The sequence below is a fragment of the Phascolarctos cinereus genome, unplaced genomic scaffold, assembly GCF_003287225.1.
Source record: "Phascolarctos cinereus isolate Bilbo 61053 unplaced genomic scaffold, phaCin_HiC Scaffold_2;HRSCAF=192, whole genome shotgun sequence".
NCBI lineage: Eukaryota > Metazoa > Chordata > Mammalia > Diprotodontia > Phascolarctidae > Phascolarctos > Phascolarctos cinereus.
In genome coordinates this window covers 36,134,152-36,154,450 of record NW_027555625.1, presented here as the reverse complement: position 1 = coordinate 36,154,450, position 20,299 = coordinate 36,134,152, and the positions used below count along the sequence as shown (strand labels likewise).

The 20,299-nt window shown below is 40.0% G+C and overlaps 1 protein-coding gene across 1 annotated transcript in view; it reads left to right on the top strand.

Moving 5' to 3' along the window:
- EIF2AK3 (eukaryotic translation initiation factor 2 alpha kinase 3) overlaps window positions 1-20,299 on the top strand; it is a 74,532-nt gene that overhangs the window by 5,560 nt on the left and 48,673 nt on the right. The window contains exon 2 of the mRNA XM_020979069.2: window positions 11,709-11,838. Within this exon, the coding sequence (XP_020834728.1) occupies window positions 11,709-11,838 (130 nt within the window). The remainder of the gene's footprint in view (window positions 1-11,708; window positions 11,839-20,299) is intronic.

The following is a 20,299-nucleotide window of genomic DNA, read 5'->3' as shown; positions in this document are numbered from 1 at the left end:
AAACACATGAAGACCACTGCAATAGCATTTCTGTTTGTGTGACTTACTTGTGACTAGAAGTCTTCCTCGGCCTAGGAGTTAGATTCTTAACTCTTGATTTGCAGAATAAGCGTATATGGCTCTATCTTCCTGACTCAGTTTCCTCTAGCTTAATGTGATTTTCCTCTCCTTTCATGAACTCATTCCAGTCTGCCTTCCAACTTCACCCCACAACTACAACTGCTCTGTCTGAGGTTACAACCTGGGGGCTCTTAATTGCCTAATTTGATGACTTTGTTTTAGCTCTCATCCTTCTTGACCTTTCTGTGATATTTGATACCATCAGCTTCCCCCTTCTCCTAAATTTATGCTTCTCCCTGGTTTTTTATGACATCAGTCTTTCCTCCCCCTCTGGCCAGTCCTTCTCAGTCTTCTTTGCTGGATTTTCATCCATGGACGTCTCCTATTGTTTTTTCTAGGGTCCTCCTCTTTTTCTACAACTTCTCTCTTGGTGGCCTCATCAGCTGCCAAGGGTCCAATGATCATTTCTATGCTGACGACTCTCAGTTCTATCTATCTAGTCCATATATTTTCCCTTAACATTATACCTGCCTCACCACTTGCCTATTGGACATTTTGAATTGGCTGGCCTATAGATATCTCAGACTTGGCATGTCCAAAATGGAATTCCCTCTTTCCCCCAGACACATTGCTTTCCTTAATGCTACTGTTCTGTTAAAAGCACCACTATCCTCCTGGACACCCAGATTCTCACTCTGAGTCATCCTGTACTTCTCACACCTCCCCACCCTCAGTACCATAACGTTGCCAATTGTCAATTGTTCTACTTCAGAGCGCTTTCATCTCTCCCCTTCTTCCCATTCCTACAATAACCCCACCTAGTTCCAGCTCTCATTGGAGACCATTATATAGCCGTCTAATTATTCTCTTAGCTTCCAATCTCTTTTTAGGAAAAAGACTTTATCTCCCTTGAAATGACTATGTATCTGTTTTGTTTTATTTGTGTACAATGTTGTTATTTTGTATCTGTTTTATATTATTTATATACAGTGTTACTTTCACTAGTATAATGTAAGTTCCTTGGGGACAGGGACTGTTATCTCTTTGTGTCCCTAGTGCCTGGAACACATTAGGTGCTTAATAAATGCTTGCTTATTGATATGGTATCAAATATAGAGGTCACTCTTTCTATAAGAATACCCTGCCTTTTTCCTTTGGTTCTTTGAAAGCACAGTGGTGGGTGAAACAATTTTCCTCATCAACACTGTTATAAATGGGTGATTGGCCACATTAGGTTGAAGTCTGTGACTTTAGGGTTTGGTTATACTATTAATGAGTTGAATGCCTGTATTTTTTTTTCTTGTACTCTTTTACTTCCGAGTCCTCACCTAGTAAATAAATATTGCACTCTAAAGCATACCTCCTTTATTTGAGCAGATGCCATCACAAGATTAGCCATGCCCCAAATCAAAACAGAGCTAAAGCCAGGCATCTGACTATACGGCCAGACATTACTAGTTGAGTCATATGACATTTAAAGCAACGGTAAAAGTTTTACTTGAAAAATATATTAGGTCTTTAACATCTAATTCAGCTGAGGAGTCAGTCAATAAACAGCTTGTTAAGCACCTGCTATGTGACAGGTGGGTGCCAAGCAAGGCAAGAGCCAGTCCCTAGAGCTTCCAATGGTCCCTTTTTGATTGGATTACTACTGAAGTCAGAGTTTTGCTGGGCAGCTAGGAGATGCAATGGATAGAGCATTGGGCCTGGAGTCAGGAAGACATGAGTCCAAATCTAGCTTTACTAGCATTGTGGCCCTGGGCAAGTCACTTAACCCTGTTTGCCTCAGTTTCCTCATCTGTAAAGGGAGCTGGAGAAAGGAATGGCAACCTAGTCCAGTATCTTTGCCAAGAAAACCCTAAATGGTCACAGAGAGTTGGACATGACTGAACAACAACATCTGGGCTTTCTGCAGCAGGATGGGCGCCTTCAAGTGGAGAATGCTGGGAGGGAGAGTGTAACAATTCCAAAGTCACAGAGCTGCCAGTGTTTCACTGGAGCTTGGGCGACTTATTTTGACAAGCTGTCATTCAAGTAAAATTCAGTGCATTCAGGTGAGGAAACAAGTTTTTAAAGGACTGGCAGGCAGAGTTGTGAGAGGGATTTAAGTTTATTGGGCAGCTAGGTGGGAAGAACACCAGGCCTGGAGTCAGGAAGACCTGAGTTCAAATTTGGCCTTAGACACTACTAGGTTTGTGACCCAGGGCAAGTCATTTGACTGTTTGCCTCAATTTCCTTATCTGTCAAATGAGAATAGTAATACCACCTGCCTCTCAGCATTGTGAGTCTCAAAGGAAGTCATAATTGTAAAGCGCTTAGCACAGTGCCTGGCACATAGCAAGTGCTATGTAAACATTAGCCATGATGATGCCAAGTTACACCACATTGTCTGGCTTTTCCTATTCGTTAAGTGTCTTAAAAATGCCCTTTCACCCACGTTTTAGAAACTTCAAAATATGAAAAGCTATTTGTGGGAAGATGTCTGATGCTTTCCATGACTTTCACCTTATTTTGTTCTTCACCTTTAACTGATGTTTGTTCTTAACAATTTGCTGTCACATTTTTGCTTTTGTTCCTGTATTGGAAAAGAATATAGTTTTTTTTTTGTTTTTTTTTGGGGGGGGCTAGGCAATGGGGTTAAATGACTTGCCTAGGGTCACACAGCTAGGTAAGTGTTATGTGTCTGAGATCGGATTTGAACTCAACTCCTCCTGAATCCAGGGCTGGTGCTGTATCCACTGCGCCACCTAGCTGCTCCCCAAGAGTATAGTTCTTTAACGGGGCAGGTAGGTGTCACAGTGGATAGAGAGCATTGGCCCTAGAGTCAATAGAACCTGAGTTCAAATTTGGCCCCAGACACTTGACACTAGCTTTGTGACCCTGGGCAAGTTACTTTAACCCTGATTGCCTTGGGGGGGACAAAGAGTATAGTTCTTTACTTCTTGGCAGAAAGTACCTGCTCACTTACTTTCCTGTTTATATTATTTTCCAACTGAGTTGGGGCTGGGTTACATTTTTGAATCTGAGTTTAAAGTATTCTGAGTCGTGACGCTGCTTTTGGCCCAAGGTCGGTTGACTGAGTTGTCCTTGTAGCATAGGGATTTGCAGAAAGATGATATCTGGAGCTCTTTGTCCTTGACTCCCTCTCTCCTATTTTGGTTATGAATTTATCTTTTGAAATTCATATTCCTTTAAAATTGCTATGGAATAATAGATATGAGACTTTTTTAAAACTTTCATCTTAAGCTCTTTAAATGTGTTGCCCATAACATTGTGCTAGATAGGGCAGCCAATTTATTTTGTTGAGTTCTGTACCGTATGCAGTGACATAAACAGATGAGTTTATTGCCCCATTAGTGTGCCTCCCCTCCCCCTCCCCCTTGGCCCTTTGTTCATGACACTCCCTCCCTTGGAGGCCCTGCTCTTTCCCTGGTACATGACCAAACCATCCCTGCCTTCCAGGTCTGGCAGCAGGAGGCTTCCATGTCTGCTGCAGCCCTTGGCAGCATTCTCACCTTTGAACTCCAGAGGCACAAGTTCTATGGAATGCACGTAGCTCTTAACAATTTTTACTGATACTTGCATCTATGGCGGTCATGTCCCACCCTCCCTTATACCAAAGAAAAGAAAGAAAGCAAAGCATTCCAAGCCCACCATGTGCCGAGATGGGGGAGACAGATATGTTTTTCATAGTCTCTGGGATTTTCATGTTTTTTTCCATTTTTGAGAGTTCAGCTTACTTTTAATGATCTTTTCATTTATAAGGTAGCAGTTGCGTGTCTTCTCTTGATTCCGTTTATTTCAATAGCTATCAATCTATACATATTTGCTCAGGTTGGTCAATAAGCATTTATTAAGCGCCTGTGATACACCGGGCACTGTACTAATCATTGGTATCCCAAGAACAGCAGAACAACAATAACAACAGAGACCAGTCCCTGCTCCTGAGGAAATTAAATCTGTTGAGGAGAGACCACATGCAAATAACCACGGGTAAGCAAGACAAAGTGGAGATCATCTCAGAGGGAAGGCACTGAGATTAAAGAGGATTGGGAAAGACTTTTTACAGAAAGGGGGACCTTAGCTGAGATTTGAAGAAAGCTGGGGAAATGAGGAGGTAGAGAGAGGCTGGAGGTAGTTCTGGGTGAAAATGTCAGTTAGTAGGTGGATGGAGTGTCTTGTCTGAGGAACAACAGGAAGGCCAGTGTCACCGGATTGCCAGTGTGTGGGGTGGAATAAAATGTAAGCAAGGTGGAAAAGAGCCAGGTTATAAAGAGCCAGGCTTTGAAAGTCCAACAGGATTTCATATTTGATCCTGGAGGTGATAAGGAGTAACAAGAGGGGACGTGATTGGACCTAAACTTTAGGGAGATCAGTTTCTCATTTCTGTGAATCATTTCTTACTGTGCTTGGGTGAGTCTGCTAGCTCCTTATGAATAGCCTCACCGAGGATGTCCTTGAATCATGTGTAGATGACCCTCATAAAGATTTTGTATAGATAAGAGAGTAGGCATATAGGTCAGTGGTGGCTGTTTTCCTGCTTATCTTTTTTTTTTTTAAACGTATCATTAAGATTTGAGATTTTTTTCTACACCTTTGGTACGTTCCCCTAGTTTAGATTCCTTGCAAAGGCCCCTCAGTGCCTTTACTGGTCTTCTTTCTTTTATTTAATCCAATTCTGCTGCTTCTTCCTGAGACAGCTAAGTGAATAAATAGAATGCTGGACCTGAGTTCAAATCCAGCTTCAGACACTTAGTGACTTGGTCTTAATTTCTGTCTGCCTCAGTTCCCTCATTTGCACTCTGGGGATAATAGCAATGGAGTTATGAGGATCAAATAAGATAACATTTGTAAAATATCTTGCAAACTCTAAACCCCTGTGTTAACTCTGGCTGTTATAATTTCCCATCCTTGTTCTTCAAATTTGGTGTTATTTCTCCTTCTCTATAAGGACCCTAGGGTCTGTGAAGACGAAGTTTGTTGTAAGAGTTTTTGTAAATCTTTTCCACTTTTCTGCTATGTAGTTTTCTTCCTCTTTTCATCCTTGAATGCCCTTGGGATGACTTTGCCTAGTTGGTTATCTTGATAACATTTTATTGATTGGTCTTACCTATCACTGCTTTTCTCTGCTTTATGAAATTGTACTGCTTATAATTGTTATTTGCAAAACTGATGTTATCTTTGGCATTCATCTCTGGCAACTAAGACACATATTTGCTGACTATGGTGCTTTCTGGGTTCTTATAATAGTTAATTTATGTGGATTTAACTTTTAGATGAAATTATAGACAGTGTCACTGTCATTTCTGTTCATTTCCCATTTTAAAAATGTCAGTAGCTGGTTTAATTCAAGGTTAAATACCATGTCTTTTTCTCATTCATATTTCTTCTTGTTTATTATAAATTCTGATCTTAGCTCTGATAAATCAGTGGTCTGAGTGGTTACAGAAAGCTGAGTTAAGGCTAAGAACTCTGATTCACGTCCACTGTAAATCTTTCCTGTCTGGTAAAAAGTAGGTAGTTTCAGTCCTTGCAGTGTTATTTTGGAGAGGTTGCTGTGCCCAGTACCTAACCATCCTTTTTTTTTTTTTTACAGAAAGTGCTCATGTTATAGAGGCCTCAGGCTTCTCTATAACCCACAGGGCTTTGACTGCTTTCATTCTTCCTCCTGAATCATATTTTCTTCTTACTAGATTATACGCTTTGAAGGCAGGGTCTGTGTCGCACATATCTCTCTGCATGCCTCTCATCTAGCATGCTTGTGGTGTTTAGGGAGGACTAGCACCCCTGGTGAGAGGGCTGTGGAGCCTTTTTCATGGCTGCTCATCCACCTTTGGTATCCACCTGCCACCCAACTCTCATCTGTGACTCCAAAAAGTTATAGCATGTGCAGTGACCACTCCCTGGTAAAATCAGCTAAGCCAGGTTGAGGGTAATTGATAGGCCTCAAGCCTGTTGGTGAGTTTGGGGGATGTCTGCCCTAAGCTCGTGAAGACTTCCCCTAGTGCAATGGGCGTGTGAGAACAATTTGTTCCAGTGGCCACTGAGGCGCTAAGAGCTTGGTCAGACGCCAAGACCCAAGGTCATCCACTGCATCCCAGGCCATTGCTGTTGTCTTGACTCTTGTCTTGCCATTGGCCTTCAATGACTCCAGAAGAGAGAGTGAGGCTGATGACTTTGTGTAACTCTGCCTCACTTAAATCCAGTTGATGGGCAAGTAAAGACATTACCCCATGATGTCACTGGCCCTCTTCAAAGCAAAGGATGAACAAGATCTAGCGTGGTATCTGTAGTAGTAAAAGATGTTTATTTAGTGAGTCCTTGTTGAATTATATGCAATCCCAATCTAAATGTCATTAAGCACAGCCTTGGTTCTATTTGAACATTAGTTAAAACGATGTAAAGCTGTGAAATTGAATTAAAAAAAAATTTAATAGTATTTTATTTTCGCAATTATATGTAAAGACAATTTTTAACATTCATTTTTTATAAAATTTCGAGTTCCAAATTTTCTCTGTCCCTCCCTTTCCTTTGCCCTCTTTAAGACAGTAAACAATTTGATATAGGTTATGTATGTGCAATCATGCAAAACATATTTCCATATTAGTCATGTTGTGAAAGAAGAAACAGTTTGCAAAAGGATGAAACCATGAAAAAAATAAAGTGAAAGTAGTGTGCTTCAATCTGCATTCAGGTTCCATCAGTTCTTTTTCTAGATATGGATAGCATTTTCCACCATGAGTCTTTTGGACTTATCTTGGATCATTGTATTGATGAGAAGAGCTAAGTCAGTTATAGTTAATAATCGTACAATGTTGCTGTTGCTGTGTACAATGTTCTGGTTCTGCTCACTTCACTTTGTATCAGTTCATGCAAGTCTTTCCAGGTTTTTCTGAAATCTGCCTGCTCATCATTTCTTATGGTACAATAGTATTCCATTCATTCACATACTACGACTTGTTCAGCCATTTCCCAATTGATGGGCATCCTCTCAATTTCCAGTTCTTGGAATTGAATTTTTTAGAACAAATTTTTATTTACATTTTTGTTTCTATATCATCATTTCCCAATGTATTCTTTCCTTTCTCCTCCTCCCATAGTGCCATCTCTTATAACAAAGAATAAAAAAAGTAAATTGAATTTAATTGCTTGTTTAGCCAATAAGGAGACAGTCACAGGGAATCATAGACTTAGAACCTGAAAGAGACTTTAGAAAGTCATCTATTATAGAAGGTTATTATTAATGAAATACTTTCATTTTACAGATGAGGAAACTGAGGCCTGGAGCGTTGATGACTTGCCCATGGTCACACAGGAAGAGTCGCAGGTCTTCTGACTCTAAATCCCATAGTCTTTCCACTGCACCACAACACCTTGGAATGATCTTCTCTGTGCTCCTTTTCATTAACCAGGAATGATCTCAGGCATCTAGACCTGCTGGTTGTTTCCAGCTCCAAAGGTCAGCAGCTCAACATCAGTCATTTACAATTTGACACTTCAGTGGATTTGACTTCCTCAGGTATCATTACCTCCACTGATGCAAATTACACTCCATCCATTCCTTCTCATCCTGCCAGATTCTTTTGGTGCTTCTTCATGTTGCCTTCCATGCCTGCCTCCATGGGCCTTCCATGGTCCTTTCACACTCTGTGGGTGCCAGGATACTACTTAAGCTATCTGGTATAGTGGAAGGAATGCAGAATTTGGAGTCCAGATCTCCTTCTGCCCCTACCTGTCTGACTTTGAACGAGTCACTTAAGCATCTGGGGCCTTATTTTCTCATCAGTTAGATTTCGGGGGCTGGACTAAAGGACCTCTAAAGTCCCTCCAGCATGATGACCTGCTCTCCTTTGTTCTTAATACATGACTTGACCCGCCTCCTTTCTGATTATGTATTTCCTGAATGCCGTCTCTTTGGCCACTTGTGTGCAAGTGATTAGTGGAACAGTGCTTATTTCTCCTTTTACGTACCATCCCTCTCTCCCTTGACTTGTGGGGTACCTGTGGACTTGTTTCTTCAGAGATCAGGGCATTCAAGATTCATAACTGTGTGACACTGTCAGATTAGGTTTTTTTTGTTTGTTTGCTTTGTTTTGTTGTGTTCTAAGGAGTAGAGAGCCTTTCAAGCCTTGCCCAGTTTTCTACATGCAGTCTATTCCACTCTCTTTTTCAGTTTTGGAATTAGCTCAGTTCTGGTGCCCATCTTGGACACGTGAACTGGTAGATTGGTGTTTCCACTATGTGTCTGAACCATAGGCATTTTTCGTACTCGTTAGTTAAATCCGTTCTAACCGATGCTGCCCATAACACCTGTTAGCTCCATTTGGGTTTATGACGATGTTCAAAATAACTTTATAGATCCTGTTACTTGACCAGAGACCATGCTTGAGAGGAGCCCATAAAAATACTTTTCTTTCATTCATTGAATTCATCAGTTATGTTGAAAATAAAATAATTTTAACAAACCTTGTGTAAGACATTCTGTTCTGTTCAGGGACTACAAAGATGAAAAATGCCTTAGCCTTTGCCTTGACAGAATTTATAATCTGCTGGGGGATTATTTCAAGTACTCAGAGGCCTAATGTATGGTAGAGTTGATAGGGCAGAGGAAATAATCAGATGCAATGACCTAGAAGATTTTAAAGAAGGAGAAGACACTTTTGGCATTTAGTGTTTGTGGGGTGTATTAGATTTGGTAGACATTCAATCGCACCAGTTAAGGTTAAGGTTAATGCTATTCAAGTAGCCAATTCATTAAACTTTCTAGTAGTGTGTCTTATAGCTAATTCATCCCAGTTCTCCAGATATACCTGTCCTTAAAATGAAGAATACTGAGAGTCTTGTTCGGATAAAGCAGTTGGCTAGTAGTGCCTATCCAAAAAAAAAAAAGATCAGGCTAGTATTTGGGCTCCAGCTGCTGAGTATTAACAAAGGCTGGGCTGCTGGCCAGGGCATGTGGGGTGATGGGTCTGTGTCATGCTTATGTATTAGAATGGTCTGCTGATGGTAAGATTTTTGTAAAATAGCTATCTGGTTGCTCTAGTTCGCCTAGAATTAAGGCAGAAATGTACAAAAAATGTAGGGATAGAGATTGGAACAGTGATTTCATTGGTGTAAAACTCCTCCATAAAGGAGTTCCCTCTACCAATGCAGTTCTGGGTCTTTTTAGCAATTGATGGTTTTAGAGGATTGCTTGCCCTCCAGAGCACTGAGAGGTTTAGTTCCCCGGGCCACACAGCCAGTATATTGAATATGTTTCAGAGAACATGCACTTTGTTAGCTTGACTTTTTATTTGTCCATCCTGCTTAGGTTTGTAAAACACAATTTTACCTTTCTCATTTTGTTAGTTGGAAAAATTAATCTGGTAACTTTGTAGAAATAGGTTGAGGTTGAGAACTTGGCTTAATTTCTCAGTGGTTTTAGGTGATAAATGAGATGCTTTTTCTTTTCTTTTTCCAAATACAGAATTAACTTTTTAAAATATAATAAATACATTGTTTTTTGTTTTTGCAGTTAATTAGAATTATGTTAATTAGTTTGAAGTAAGGAAAATTCAGGGCATCTGAGTAGCAGCTCTTTATCACTTCTAAAGAGAAAGTAACACCACCAGCTTTTTCAGGTTTTTTAAAAAAACCTTAGGAATAGGAAGCTGGCTAATAGATTAGGGAAAAAAAAACAAACAACCATTAGGCCAATAAAAATTTTGCTGTATGGATTTCTTCCCTTTGCTTTTCATGAGAATAAGGAAGAAGCAGAGAATTTGGAAAGTCAAATGGGAGTGTTTCTCCAATAAACTGTAAGCAGAAAGTAGAAGATTGGGTTAAATGAAAGTTTCTAGTCAGAGAGAGTCTAGGGTTTTTGATCACAGTGATTCTGCTTAAACCCATGGAAACCTTAGTCAAATTAAGCAGGGAAAGATAAAAGTAGATTTCTTTAAAAAGATACCCTTGCGTACCTAGGTGTTAATGTTTCTTTAAAAAGAAACAAAATAGGGGGCGGGTAGGTGGCAGTGGATAGAGCACTGACCCTGGGGTCAGGAGGACCTGAGTTCAAATCCAGTCTCAGACAAAGACACTTGACATTACTAGCTGTGTGACCCTGGGCAAGTCACTTAACCCCACTGCCTCACCAAAAAACAAACAAACAAAAAGAGACAAAATAAAATGACTTAATTAATTGGAAAATCATGCTCTTTTTGTTCAACCACACCCAGAGCAGGGGGTCAGTGGAAGTTGGTAACAGAATTACTGCTATTGACTTGTGATAGTAAACCCTAACACTTCATTAAAACATGTACTTATGCACATAAAGGAATTCATATGTTTATATGTGAGAGTGATCGTCTACCTTATCCCTTCTTGAGATTGGTAAACTTTTTGAGTGCCAGAATCTTGTCCCTTTTTCACTGTGAAGACCCTTTGAATAGTTGGGATAATGCTGTGATTGCAGTAAATTACAGTTAAGTATTTCAGTTTGCCGTATGTATTCTGCTCCAATAAGTGACATGCTAGGAAAATAATGGCTCTTTATTGTACTAGGTAAAATAAAACTGAATTGATGTTACAAAATTGCCCGCTTTAGCTGGTTTGGAGGGTTAATAGTGTTAGTTGGGACTGACTTGCCTTCCTGTTTCTCAAGTGGAGAGGGTCAGTGTCTAGAAGTTGGCTATTTGAAGATCTTTTAAAAAATTCAAGTATAAAGTTACTCGCTGTGTTCTTTAGCTGGTATACTGAGAATGCGGAGGGATTCTTGCTGCTGTTGCTGTTCTCTTCAGGTACGTTCTATTATTTGTTTACCTGTTATTGGTGAAGTTCGTATTTTTCAGAAATTAAAAGATGTTTTGTAGGGAAATTAACCTCTTCATCAGAAAATTAGCTTCTCACAGACAAGGACAACTTTGAAGTTACATGTTGAATTTATTATATACTTAAATAGAAAACTACATAATAGAGATCTGCAGTTTTAAGTACAGTCCTCTTTTCTGTTCTATGTATATGGAAATGCCCATTTTATTTGGTGTTCAGCTTCAAAATAAATCTTTAAAAAGAGAATTATCTTCCTAATAATGATCTATAAGATTTTTTAAAAGTGTGATTTGTGGAACTTATTATTGAGATTATTATATTTTAGAAAAGGATATGAGTAGAATATTTGCCAGATCATTTTTTGTATTATTGGCTGGATTTGCTGTTTTTGCAGCAAATGAAAAGAAGGCAAAGTTGTTGCAAACCAATTAGAAAAAGTGAAAACCAAAAGATTTTCCTCTCCTTTTCATAAATGCCTACCTTAATTCTAGGCCCTAAGTTCCTACACTAATTTTAGGCCATAAGTGTCTGTCTTGGTTCTAGCTTAGGAACATCTATCTTGATGCCTGTGTTGATTCTGGGCCTGTCTTGATCTTAGGCCTAAGTACCTTTCTTGGTCTTAAGCGGTGAGCACCTGTCTTGATTATTCTGGGCCACAAGTGCCTGTTTTAATGCTAGGCCAGCTAGAGCGATCATATCGCTGTTCTTCCCTTTTCTCCCCCCAAAGATTCTGGCTTCCTATCTCAAAATGGAACTTGCTAGAATTGAGGGTGTTTTCCTTTATCACACGCTTTCTTGGTAGTTCTTTAAATTTTGACTGGTGACTGTTTTTAAAATTCTAGATCATTGGTGATCATCAGTACATTGGACGGACGAATCGCCGCATTGGACCCTGACAATCATGGTAGAAAACAGTGGGACTTAGATGTAGGATCTGGCTCCCTCGTGTCATCCAGCCTCAGCAAACCGGAGGTGAGACTGTTTTCTATTAAATTTTGATCTAGTTTTTTCTTTTTTGCAGCATATTTGCAATTTATTAGTATTATCTCAGGGCCTCTAAGAACCACATCTGCATTAGAACAACAAAACTCTTGAGTTTTATTGGTTGGAATCCATGTTTTAAAGCCCCCTTGACAGTTCTTTATGTCTTTTCACAGGCCCCTCTTAACTCCTTATGATGCTATTTCAGAAGAATCTATATTTCTTTCAGACGAGCAAATTAAGATTCAGAAATACTAAGTTTTAGTCCGCTCCTCCTCCTTCTTCTTCTTGAACAAGTCTTTTAATGTCTCTGGGGCCACTTTTCTTTGCTTAAATCAGTCACTCTCCTGACCCATGTTATTGTACATAAGAAAGTCCACCCTGGAGGAGTCAGTGAAGATGAGCAAGTAGTAGCTCTTATTCTTATGATTCCTTCCGTTGGCTCCTGTCCCCTCTGTGCCCAAAGTGAGGACTTCTTTTGGTCTTCTTGCAATAATTTGTATCCCCTAAGTTAGGGGTTATTTTAGTTTTCTCATCCATGATTTTACTCCCAAATTTTCAAAGTTTCTTGATTGGGTAAAAAGTAAAGAGTGAAGACCATCTGTAGATACAAAGCTCGGGGAATGACTTGTATACTTGTAATTTGGGGGAGGGGGAAGAGGAGGAGAAGAGACTTTGGCTGGACCTGTGAATTCATCAGTATAGAGAACTCAGTGCATGCTAAACTCCTTTGGCAATCCAGATTGGCAACTCATCTGCAATTTATAGGCTTAGACAGATGCTGGAAGCGGTGGGGTTGTGGATGTGTATGTAGCATTGAGAGGTTAAGTGATTTGCCCATGGTCACACAGCCAGTACATGTCTCACTTAGGACTTGAACCATGTCTTCCTGACACCAATCCTGGCCAAGGATCATTCCTATTCATTGGAAAGCTACTGTCCTCGTACAGCCCTATAGAACAGGATGTAGGGCACAGTTTTGCTTAGTTTTTCCAGGAAACTCAGCCAGATTTTTTTTTTAACCTCTGGGGGGATGTTGTACAGACCCTACTTCCAAATATATTTCTTGCTTGTATTCTAACTTATAGCTCTGTGGGGGGTGGGAAGCCTTGTCAGATTTCCTGGAGACCAAGCTCATGTTGGGTATGCTTTTTCTATGTTAACTTCCAGCTTTCACACATTTTGATTGTAAAGTGCATTAAGATTTTTAGATGCTATGTGCAAAGTAATTACAACTAAATCTGATTTTCTTTGGATTTCCTGGGGTTGTGTTTGGTTTTCTTTTAAGTGAGACTTAAAGAGATGCTCAGCAAACATAGGATTTTGCCCCTGCTAGAAGACTGTAAGCTGCTGTCCACCTGAGGTAACGTTGTAGAGTGGTACAAAGCATGTTTGTGTTTGCAAACCAGGAATGTGCCTAGAAGAGGAAGCTGAGCTGTTTGTTTGCATGAACTTAAAGTGGACCCCACATGCCCCATATCACCAACATACTTCGTGTATGTGTGTATTTAAATAGGAGAAACTGTGCATGTTCAGTGGCTCACTTTCAAATGCACCTGTATTAACTATTTTTACTACAGTAAAATCGCATCTTCCCCATTTTCCTTTGTCTCACCATCTCTGGTTTACCTAAGCTGTTTTGGATCCACCATTCTACTCTCTCATATACATAGATTGCATAGAACTTGGGGATTTTATGCATATAGGAGAGGTCCCCACATACTGGTTTATGTAGCAAAAGGCCCCCTCACTGCAATGGAATATTTCAAACTCTTGTCTAGTTGGAGAGTGGCCCTGAGGTAATGCTTTAGATAATTTAGATTTTCATATTCTGTCCTACAAGAAGTAAAAATGAAAAATCTGAAAATAATAGGTTTCCTGTAATAGCATGGTAGGTTCCCTGTCTTTGTTGTCCCCCTCCCCAAAGGAATTTGGGTCCCTGCCTATGACCTTGAGATGGCAGCCTACCAGTCCTGTTCTTCATGGTCTTAGAAGATTGTCAGAAGCAAACTGGGTGCAGATTTTCAAGAGAGACTCAGGCACAATGTACAGATATGTATATACATGTGTATGTAATATATGTGTGTGAATATGTATGTACATGAGTATTTACTGTGCACATGCATATACAGCCATTGAGGAAATTTGTTTTATTTGACTATGCATATTTGTCATTGTTGACCGATGATGAAGCATTGTCTACAGTCTGACTGAGAGGTGATGGATATAGGGCGCCGTGCCCTGTGTCCATTGTCTCTCAGTCAGGATGTAGATGACATATTTCACCATCAGTGCTCTGGAATCATGGACTGTCATTGCAGTGAGTGATCACAAAGACAGACAACTTTGAGACATGTCAATTTAATTATGAGGAAATTATGAAGTTCTTAATGTGAAAAAAAAAGAGAGACGCAGGAAAGGAACTCTGATTGGGGATACTGAGATGGATATTGGGGGGTAGAAGAGGCTCTTGGCCAGGATCCTGGCTGGACAAGATGGAGGCTGAGGCTTCTTCCAGTCTAGGATCTGTGCTTGTTGGGTTCAGTAAAACTGATGTTAGAGCTGTGAGAACTTGAAAGGGTTTAATACCATTTGTGGTAGTAATAACCATGAAAGCTAGCATTTGTACTATGTTTTAAGGTTTGCAAAGCACTTTACAATGAATTTGTAGTCTGGCCTAGGGAGTCCTAGTTAATGAGAGCTTCCTTTCTTTGCGTAGAGATCCAGTGATCTGGGTTTTCTTTGTTCCCGGCCCGTATCCTTACCTTGTTATCCAGAAGTTTTTATTGTCTTTTGAGTTTGCCTTTATTCCTGGTGTGTGTAGTTTCTCTCTGTCATACCACTAGCCGCTCTAGGATTCCACATTTCCCCTTTTTATTCCCCATTTGCTACCCGGAGTCCAATGTCGGTGGTATTACTGGACCAGGTACCTCAGAAAAATGACCTTATTGTCTCTCTTACCGAAGTAAGTTCTCTTTTTCATTAACTGTTATTTCTTGTGTTCCCTTTTAATTTCTGAGATCCCTGGACACCTCTACCTCATTTTCCAGTTAGAGGGGCCACAGAGAAAAGCAGCTTTTACCTCTCCATTACCACTTAACTCTTGATGTTTAATACTCTTAATTAACATCAGTAAAGATTGTCATGATATAAATATACTCTTTGAATACATAGAATGGAGGTTGTGGTGAGGGTAGCTTTTCACCATTTTTCCTTATTTACTTTGCACAGATGATGAGACTGTTGTTGGCTGTTGCCCTTTTTGGTCTGGCCAGCTAGAACTTTGAAAGCTCAGGAGGAATTTTGCCTTCCTGAATCAGATTCCAAGGAATCACTCCCAACTCACCTCATCAACCTCAGTAAAATCATCATTGAATATTAGGCAGTGTGAAAGAATACCAGACGTGGAATCAGGAGGACCCGAGTTTCTATCTTGGCTCAGAGTATTATCAGACATATGACAATGGGCTGGTCACTTAGTCTCTCTAAGATTCAGGGTCTTTAAATGGTGGTGGTGATAATTGCACAACCAATTTCAGGGCCTTGTTGTGAGGAAAGCATTTTGTAGAATCTCAACATCTCTCTCTAAATCTGAGTCATGAGTCCTGCCAATACATTGCCATCCCTGCTGATTTCTAGGGCTTATGGACTTCTAGTGACAAGCAATCATTTGTGGCATATTGAGGCCATCTTCCTATTATTCAGGCATTCAGGGACCTTCCTGGATTTCCAACCTTGTTGCCTGCTAATCCCCCTCCATGGCTACTTCGCTGCAGCCAAACTCAGCTACTTGTCACTTATCCTTGTCCATTGCTTTCCAGCTGCCAAATTTTTTCTCATCTGTTCCCTATACCTGAAATATCCTTTCTCTCTTTTCTTCTCTAATTTCTTGTTAAAATCCTACTCATTCTTTAAGGCCTGACTCAAGTGCCATACCCTCCATGAAGTCTCCTCTGGTCATCTGCAGTTGGAAGTAATTGTTGTTTCCTTAGATTTTTCATATCATCTTCTTTCTACCCTTCTTGTGCCTTTCACCCTATTCTGCATTATAGTGATTTTATTGTGATTTCATGTTTATATATCCTGCACCTAGTAGACACTTATAAAGATTTGCTGAATTGAAATATGTACACATGTCCTGTGCTTTCTGTCAGGTTGTGAACTCATAAGACAAGCAATGGAGACTTACTGACTTTCTAGCAACCTGCCCCAGGGCTTTTGGGCAGTAGCTTAATGAAGCTCCATTGGGTGAGAAGGCTGAAGAACATCAAGAGAGGCCAAAGATTTTCTAGAAGGGACTAAATGTAGTTAGAATCACGTGTTTGCATTTTGGTCAGAGAATGAGAGAGGGCTTACAGAGTAATAAGAAGTAAAGTTGTTTTGAAAATTTTAGTAGAGAAAAACCTGGAAAGACTTACGTGGACTGATGTGGAGTGAAGTGAGAGGAACCAGGAGAACACTGTATGCAGGTAGCAGCCACGTTGTGCAATGACCGACTTTGATAGACTCAGCTCTTCTCAGCAGTGCAGGGAACTAAGGCATCTCCAAAAGTCTCATGATGAAAAATGCTGTCCACATCCAGAGAAAGAACTACGAGGTCTGAATGCAGATGGAAACATGCTGTTTTCACTTTTTTTTTCTTTCTTGTGGTTTTTCTCTTTTATTCTGATTCTTCTTTCACAGCGTGAGTAATGTGGAAATATGTTTAATATGATTGTACATGTATACCGTATATCAGATTGCATGCCAGGAGGGAGAAAAAAATTTGGAAATCAAAATCTTATAAGAGTGAATGTTGAAAACTGTCTTTCCGTGTAATTGGAAAAATAGAATACTGTTAAGTGGGAAAAACAAAACAAAACAAAAATACTCCCGTGACCTTCCAAAAAAATTTTTTTAGTAGTGATGGTTTCCTCTAAAATGTTTTGATTAGGAGACCATTTTTTTCCCTTAGGCAATTGGGGTTAAGTGACTTGCCCAGGTTCACACAGCTAGTAAGTGTCAAGTGTTTGAGGCGGGATTTGAACTCAGGTCCTCTTGATTTCAGGGCCAGTGCTCTATCCACTGCATCACCTAGCTGTCCTGAGACCACTTTTTGACAGTTGATCAAACACCTGAACAAACTGTGTTGAGAGGTGCCCTCTTTCAAGTCCTACTGCAGAAGCGTTCTAGATACAGTGGTGTGTTTACCCTGGTGTAGTCATCCCCAGTTGACCCAGACTATGGTGAATTTTTCAGCTGTCAAACGCTGTAGCATCCGCAAAGTGGAGAGGAAAATGTGTGATCATTATTTTGCTGTAAACAGTGCTTGATTGTTAATGAAAAAAATTTTTTTCTCTGAGAATAAGAGATTCACAGTTCTATTGTAGAGAGGATTTTCTATTATAGAACATATGCTCTATTATGTATAGAATGTTCTGTTATAGAACATATATTAGGTTCTATCGCATGATGTTTGAAGTTGAATTGTATGTTGTAGGAATATAATATTATTTGGCAAAACAGTTTTGGTTTGCCTGACTTTTCCTCCTGCCCCAGATTTATTTGTCATCATTCAGTTGTTTCATTGGTGTCCAACTCTTCGTGATCTCATTTGGGGTTTTCTTGGCAAAGATACTGGAGTGGTTTTCCATTTCCTGTTCCAGCTCCAAGAAACTAAGGCAAACAGAGTTAAATCACTTGCCCAGGGTCACACAGCTAGTGAGTGTCTGAGGCCAGATTTGAACTCGGGAAGGTGAGTCTTCCAGACTCCAGGCTCTGTACCCTATCCACTGTGCCACCTAGCTACACTAAGGCAGCTTAATTCAGATGAAATATAATGTAGATAATCTAACATGTTTCTTTCCTTTTGGTGGTAATAATTGTGGTGACTGATATTTATGTAGCATTTAAGCTTTGTGGAATGTTTTGCATATATTGTTTAATTTGATCTGCTCATGAACCCTGTGAAGTAGTTGCTGCTCTCACCATTTTATAGATTAGGAAACTGAGGCTCAGAGAGATTGAGGGACTGATACTGGAAGTGAGATTCACACCTAGGTCCTTGTGATTCTAAGCCCATCATCCTTTCTAGTAGGCTCTGTTGACTCTTGGTGGAGAGATTGATCAGTCTTACATGATGTGGTTCCAGAGGCAGTGGTTATATCAGGAATTGATGATGGTGTGAAAAAGAAAGACATCAATAAAACTTTTTAAGAGAAATAAGTATAGTGAAATAGATACCTATGCCATGTATATCTGGTGAGGTGGTAGTTAATATTTATAAACATTAAAAAAATTCTGGAAAAAAGACCACCTGATGTGTAATCTCATTTTCTCTCCTGTGCTAATTAATATGCAGTTTCAACCTTGACAAAGTCTTCATAGACTGTCCTAAAAATTCGTCAGATAAAATATTAGTTCTTGGTTGTACCCCATTGTTCCAAAACAAAGGGAGCATAATATGCATGGTTTCTTAAATTGTACAGGCATTAAAATAATATAAATCCCAATAGTGGTCAAAGGACATACACAAACATTTCTCAAAAAAAGATTTGCAGAGTATTCACAGCCTTGTGAAACAATGCTCCAGGTCACTAGGAGTAAGAGAAATTGAAAGCAAAACAACTCTGAGGTTTCGCCTCATGCCCTGCAGAATGTCTGAGATGGCACTAATTAGTGACGGAGGGATTGCAGACTGACAGACACACTAATTCATTGTTGTTGGAGCTGTGGAACAGCATGACCGTTTTGGAAAACCGTTTGGAATTATTATACCGGCAAAGTAACTAAGCCATCTACACCCTTTGAACCAGAGACTTCATTACTGGGCTTACGGATAGGAAGATAATGCTCAAAGATGCCAAGATATTGGTAGCAGCCCTTCTTGTGATAGCAAAGCATTGGAAACAAAGTAGGTGCCAGTTGATTGGGGAGTGGCTAAACAGATCGTGGTCGGTGCATGTGCTGGAATATCATTGTGCCGTCAGCAATGATTTATGTGATGAAGCCAAAGAAGCGTGGAAAGATCTAAATGGGCTGGTGCAAGGTGAACTCAGCAGAGCCAAGAAAACAGTAGACGAGGCGACTACAACAATGTATTGGAAAGGACAAGCCCACACAAAATCAGAAGCGAAGGTAACAAAATGTAGATCAAACATGAGTCAGTGAAGAGGTGGGGCAGGACCCCCGCAGCCCACCCCTCCACAGCTGTCAGACTTGCTGCAATGTCTCAGTTGGTTGTGCTGATTTTTTTTTTCTTTGAAAAATACTATTTGTTATATGGAATGGCTCTGGGGGAGGGAAAAAGGAAGGGATACCCGAGATAACTGTGATGTTATAAAAAAACAAAAGACGTCAAGAAAAAGTTATTACAGAAGAGAGAATCACAAGTCCCAATACCTCGTCTGTTCATCTTTGGCATGCTTGTTGAAATGGAGCCTCATCAGTTGTCCCCTAACTGAAAACTTGTCATCTCTTTGTCCTTGTGTTAAAATGCAGAGGGTTTTCCCCCCTCTAATTGTCTGCTTACAAAAGGAACAACCCTAATCCCCTTAGTTATGATTCCATAAGTAGTGTTTGTTTGGGGGTTTGATTTAATTCAGCAGTGTTTAAACTCAGTGAGGCATGAGTTTATCTGTGACTGGTGAGGGCAGAAACGGTGAGATTCTGGTGCTCTTCCTTCTCCTGTTGGCTTTCAAAGAGTCTTTTAAAAGACTTTCCTTATGCTTAGCAGTTATTAATTGATGAATTGATTGGTGTTGATCTAACCTGTGAGTTCATCTGTGTAGGGAGCTCCCAGGGAGGCCCTTCCTCTGATAATGCAGATTAGAGCCTTTTTTTGTCTCTCTGAGTCTGAGAGAGTTTCCTGGGATGCTGAGAGGGGAAGATACCTGACCAGAGTCACATGGCTAGTCTGAATCAGGGATGGGAAATGAACTCAGGTCTTCCTGACCTGGAGGCCAGCTCTCTAGCCACAAGGCCAAGCCACCCAGCTAATAATAATGTACCTAAATTATCACAGCTCGTGAATACTGTAGGAAGAATTTATCATTACATGCCTGTATTTTCTTTCCATAAACCATGGGTTTTTAGGAAATTTTGAAGGTTATTTTGACTCCTACCTTAATCACTTCATAACTAAATTTACTCTTTCCCTGTAGACAATAAATTAATGATTTATAAATCAATAGTTCTTATCATGTTGGAAAAATTGACTCAGATATTTGCTGATGCTTCAGAAACGATCATGCTTTGTATTCAAACACAGTGAATTATTTGTTAAAATCTTGGGGAAATGTGTAATCCAGTGGTAAAAAGCACTGGCTCTGGAATCAGAGGAACTGAGTTCAAATCTTGCCCCTGATGCTACTCCCTGGGTGTCAAGGTGTGTGAGTCTTTTAACCTTCGTCAGACTCATCTGTATAAAATAAGGTTGGATTGGATGGCTTCTGAAATCTCTTTTGGCTCTAGG